This window comes from Perna viridis, chromosome 2, assembly GCF_037379345.1.
Source record: "Perna viridis isolate PV_CMFRI_1.1 ecotype Kerala chromosome 2, ASM3737934v1, whole genome shotgun sequence".
Lineage (NCBI taxonomy): Eukaryota > Metazoa > Mollusca > Bivalvia > Mytilida > Mytilidae > Perna > Perna viridis.
Genome location: NC_142446.1, coordinates 7432765 through 7438628, shown reverse-complemented (window position 1 = coordinate 7438628; position 5864 = coordinate 7432765). Strand labels below are relative to the sequence as shown.

General features: G+C 31.4%; 1 protein-coding gene across 5 annotated transcripts in view; it reads right to left on the bottom strand.

The window, feature by feature from the left end:
• Nucleotides 1-5864, bottom strand: part of LOC148623499 (ATP-binding cassette sub-family C member 10-like) — a 42789-nt gene that overhangs the window by 7628 nt on the left and 29297 nt on the right. For all 5 annotated transcript variants that reach the window (XR_015919451.1, XR_015919452.1, XM_088565341.1 and 2 more), the window contains 3 exons: nt 5222-5349; nt 2286-2455; nt 1430-1590 (listed from right to left, as the gene is read on the bottom strand). Coding sequence is in view for 3 of the 5 variants with exons in the window: in XM_088565341.1 (XP_088421467.1) it covers nt 1430-1590; nt 2286-2455; nt 5222-5349 (459 nt within the window). In the remaining 2 variants the exon portion in view is untranslated. The remainder of the gene's footprint in view (nt 1-1429; nt 1591-2285; nt 2456-5221; nt 5350-5864) is intronic.

The following is a 5864-nucleotide window of genomic DNA, read 5'->3' as shown; positions in this document are numbered from 1 at the left end:
TATCTCAAACTTCTTCAAATAAAGGTCCATACAAGTTAAAAAAATTATGACTGAATAAAAGAATGAATGAATTAATGAGGTAAAAGAACTTAAAAAATTGATATTGTACATTTACCAACTATGGTGTGAAATTGAAATCTAATCATATGTTCCAAAGGGTACAGCTGGATACAACTATAGAGGTGGCAATCTGAACAGCAAGTACTGACATGAAATTCAAGCTTCATACAAGTCTGAATTTTGCAAGAGAGAAAATAGAGTGATAAAATTATTGTTTAGTCCCTATTTCATGCATGGTCCCAGTAACAACCCCTGAAACCAATTTAAGCCTTTCTTTGGGGGATGGCATTTTAACTTAAGTTATTATCCAGATATTAGGAAAAATGCTCGTTTCTGGTCCCTTTTGGTCCCTCATTCCTAAATGGTTCAATCCCCTAAATCAATTCCTTTTGTTGTATAGCACCTTGCAGTACAATTTCAAAGAGACCAATTCACTTGTCATAATGAATATGCTTGTTTCTGACTCTTTATTCCTAAACAGTTAATTCAAGACCCCAATATCAATCAAAGCCTTCCCCTTGTGGTATGACACATTGTGGTACAATTTCAAAGAGGTGCATTCACTAATAGTCAAGTTATTGTTTCGACATAATGAATAAGCTTGTTTCACACCATTTTTTTGCCCCTTAATATGCCTAAAACCCCAAAAATCAATCCCAGCCTTCCTTTTGTGGTATGGCTCCTTGTGGCATATTCTATAAAGATCCTTACATTTCTAAACAAATTACTATCTGGAAACCAAATTGTCTATTGACACCAGATGATGAGATCATGATAACATATGACTGCACATTTTTTGCAGCTGTTTAAAACATGATTGAATTCAGTTCATCTAAGAACCTAATAATCCAGTTTTGGTTAAAATCTTTAGGAGCAAAGTGTGGATTCATTGAAACCAGGCCCAGAACTACAAATCTAATTACAGTAAGGTTTAGCATTACAAAAAAAATTATATTTAATCCAATTGAAATTAATCATGAACTATGCATTTTATCAAAAGTTTAAGATAAGCTTCTTTATGGCCAATAATTCCATAATAGGTGTGGCCAGGACCACAAACTTCAATCACAACCTGCGTAAGTTGTATGAAACAATTCAATATGATCCATAGACTTATTCTAACTTGTGTCTACAGACAACAATAACCACGACAATGTCTGCAATTGTAAGAAGAATGAAGTAAACCATTAATTATAAACTTCTTCAGCTTTACTGGTAGGAAACTAATATTTTAATTGAAATTGTAGAGTCGGACATAATATCTTCAATAAATTAAACATATTTTCCACTTGGTAATTATTAAGTGCAGTATTGGGTAATTATTAAGTGCAGTATTGGGTAATTATTAAGTGCAGTATTGGGTACATACAATGAGAGATCCTTCAGACTGTTCAGCAGGAATGTTGTCAATATAATGCTTTGTTCTCTCAACACTGACCATCTGCTTCTCTGTTTCAGTGAAGAAATTTACACCTCCACATAAGAGATTAGTGACAGACAGAGAATATGATATGGCAAGTCCAACCAAACCTGAAATAATATAAACAAAGCAATTTCTTTTAAACATTACCAAACATATCAAGTAATTGATGTACTAGATAGGCAAATTTCTTCATTGTATAAATCTAACTTAAAAAAAATCCAATGACATCTTGCAGACATAGTGTTTAACTGTGCTGTGTATCATTCTCAATGTCAATCAATGTAGTTGTCGAGTTAAATGTGAGGATTGGATAAAGACACAAAAATAAATTTCAATAAAGGCATGAAAAGAGGCAATAGATGGCAGATGTCTAATCAGCGTATTTAGAGTAAAAATCTGGGACAGCTTTTAGTAGTAGATACAACATATGTTTTGCAGAAAAGTTGTGGAAATTTACAGTTAATTTCAAACACTTTTTTTAGTGATTGTTGTCAAAAAGATGTGGTGTGCTTCAATTAGAAATTTAACATTAAAATATATATAATTGTGGCACCCATATACCATTAAAAAATATGACACTGTAATGTTTAAATTTGTCCTATGATATTGTAAAATGATAGGATACTAGGATTTCTTGAAAACCAAACTATGTACAAAGTCTGATCAAAATACTTAAAATGCAAATTCTAGAGAGCTCACTAATTTAAACACTGAACACAGAATAATATTGGGTTTCATTACTAAGGTTAGAAGTACCAACAATTTAAACAAATGACATATCCAATACAAATAGAAAGCTTACCAGGACTTACTTCACCTAAATGGTGCTGTAGAACAGCAATAAATGCTATCCCACCAACCATTACAACACCAACAACTTGGAGGTGAAAGTTCAACCAGCTGGAAGCAGCTTGTCCTGCAAACTGTGCTCTCTGGTTTAAATCCAGTCGGTTAATATTTTCCTGTCGAAACCTAAAAATAAAACTAAATACTTTAGATACAAAATATTGAATGCTAATACAGATATTGTTAATACACTGAAATCCAAATTTGGTCACTAAACTGGTGATTTCCCCAACACAATACAACAAATCTACAAAATATTCCTTAAATACAGACAAAAATAATACTTCATCTTAGATCCTTATAATACTGTCAAAGGCAAAACAATTATAAAATAATACTTCATCTTGGATCTTTATAATACTGAAAGAGCAAAACAGTTATAAAATAATACTTCATCTTGGATCTTTATAATACTGACAAAGGCAAAACAATTATAAAATAATACTTCATCTTGGATCTTTATAATACTGACTAAGGCAAAACAGTTATAAAATAACACTTCATCTTAGATCCCTATAATACTGACTAAGGCAAAACAATTATAAAATAATACTTCTTTGGGTTATCTAAAATGCATTGTAAGTTTAAAACAACACAAAACATTGTGTTCTCGTAAAAAAAATTGGTAGAGAAATTCATTAAATATCACAAGGAAACCAAAAATGTGACAGACAAATACTGTGAAAGTATTTTAATTAATGGATACCAATTTTCATGGATTAGGGAAGAAACACAAATTCGTGGATTCTTGAATTCTTGATATTGGTGATGGTATCCTTTCTGTATAAATTGCATGGAAATAAATATAGTAATGTAGGTATGAGAGAGCTAACAATGTCATATGGATGAAAAACTTGAGATTTTTTAAGTCCAAATTACATTAATTTTTACAATAAAGAGCTTAACAGAGCACAACATTTCAAACTCTTTTATTTGGAGCAAGATGGGAAACAATATTAGTTCTTGACAAGCAGAGGGACTTATAGTTCATAATATAGCACAATATAGCACAATATTGGTTCTTGACAAGCACAGGGACTTACAGTTCATAATATAGCACAATATAGCACAATATTAGTTCTTGATAAGCACAGGGACTTATAGTTCATAATACACACATATAGCACAATATTGGAAATTCAATTAAAAGTTTTTGAAATTGGACCAAAAATAGAAAGTAACATTTTGGGATTTTAAACCTAATATCTGAAATCTGATTGTAAAACACACGCAGGAATTTAAAAAATCTGATTAAAAATTAATTAGATGCTCTAAGGAGCCTGAATGGCTCACCTCGTTCATTTTTTGTCTTTAAAAGACAAAAACTCAACAATGACTCATGCTACAAATCAGATCCATGACAACTTATGATGGCCTTATTGTAAAGATTATTTCATCAACTGAAAGTCTTTTCCTTCCTACTATGGTTTTCAAGATATAAACTGCATAAAACATCAATGTTTGCCTTTCAAGGGCAATAACTCTAACAATGTCTTCCTACAAGTTTTTACAATAGGAGAGTTTTGCAGACTTTATTATAAAGGTTAATTCCTCAACTGAAAGTTTTTTTCTATATATTAAAGTTTTTGAGGTATGGGCTTAAATTTCAAAAATGTCAGTATTCCCCCTTTCAAGGGCAATTACTCTAACAAGAAGTCTTCCTACAACTTCCACCTAGGGGGAGAATTTTCCAGGCCTTATCATAAATCATTTCATCAATGGAAAGTTTTTTTTTAAATAAAATGTAATTTTTCATTTTTTGAGTGCAAGAAGTCTTTCTACAACTTCCTTTCAAAGCCTTATCATGAGGATAACTTCATGAAATATGTTTTTTTTATCTATTGCATTTTCATGATATTGGCTAAAACTACATAAAACATCACCGTTTGTCTTTCAAGGGAAATAACTCTGACAAAGAATTGTCCTACAACTTCCATCAAATCAATGAAGACTTTTGCTGACCCAATTGTAAAGATATTTTTTTTCTATCTATAAAGGTTTTCAAGACGGGGCTAAAAACTGCAATAAAGGGCATTTTTTTGCCTTTCAAGGACAATGAGGACTTTTGTCAAAATTTTTTTTCTATCTATCATGGTTTTTCAAGATATTGGCTAAAATTTGCAAAAAATGTCATTTTCCATCTCTCAAGGGCAATATTTCTAACAAGGAGTTGTCCTACAGCTTGGACTGAATAACGAGCTGAAGGATCAAAAATTGAAATTCAATTTTTTGTGAAGAATACTCTAAGAAACATTCAAGCATACTTTCATTAATATCTATCAAATAATTTCAATTTACAGACATCTAAAGTGGACAATAAGGGATGGCAATTGATCACATGGCCCTTTCTGCCATTTAGAGCATTAATGGAACATTAAGATATACCCTGCCACATAATGGCAAAAAAGGGGGATGGCAAATTTTTCAAAATGACCTAACTCAAAATCTACATAACTGGATTATGAAAAATCAGAACATAACCTGTACTTTATGGTACTTAACAACCTGGCTAAGTTTTAAACTTATCATCTGAAAGCCATGGGGGATGGACAATCGAATGGATGAATAGGCAACTTTACAGAAGGTAAACATAAATCCCCATCATTTCATGTGGCAGGGTATAAAAACAAAAGGTTTTACATTCTGACTAGTTCAGTGACAAACATTCTTTGTGAATAGTTTACATTGACATGTATGCAACTTTTAATATTATTATGTATATCCTTTTGAATCATGTATAGTTGAATTACAAGAGAAACTGACTTAATATCCCTAAAACTACCTCCAAATAATTTAATGAGTGATCTTGAAAATACATCATCCCTGTAACTTTGAAAAGACTAAGAGGATAGGTAGTTTTCTCAAACCTAATACAATTCTACAGACATTTACCTATCTGTTGCTCTAAATGCCCTGATAGTTACAAGTCCTGTGATTGTTTCTGAGAAATGAGCATATACAGGTGATAAAGATGTACTGGCTATTCTTTTCAACTCTCTACTTGTATGTCTGTAGTATTGCTGTAAAATATAACGATGACAGCTGATTGTACAATTTTCTTCAACTTCATAAAAAACTATGAATATCAAGGACAAATATTATCTTAAAGGTACATACCAAAGCTTGGAAAACAAGGATTTCTAAACAATTCTATTTTCGTTTGTTTGTTGGGGTTTAACATCCAAGCAGCAATATTTCAGCTATATTCAGACAATGAACATGAAATTTAAACAATTCTATTAATGGTACAATATACATAGAAGTTTTCCACAAAATCAACTTTAATAATGATACTGCAAATCCACATTTTTACATTTTCTGCTATCTGACAGCATGGAGGCAAATATTAACATAATTAAATAACATTCATACAAATTTGTAGTAAACTAAACATACTGTGAGCTAGCTCAACAAAAGGCTCCCAAGAGCCTGAATGGCTCACCTGATTAAATTTCTGCATTTCAAGGGCAATAACTCTAAGAAGGAGTTAATCAACAATTTTGACTCAAAAAAGTCTTTGGTAGGACTTATCATA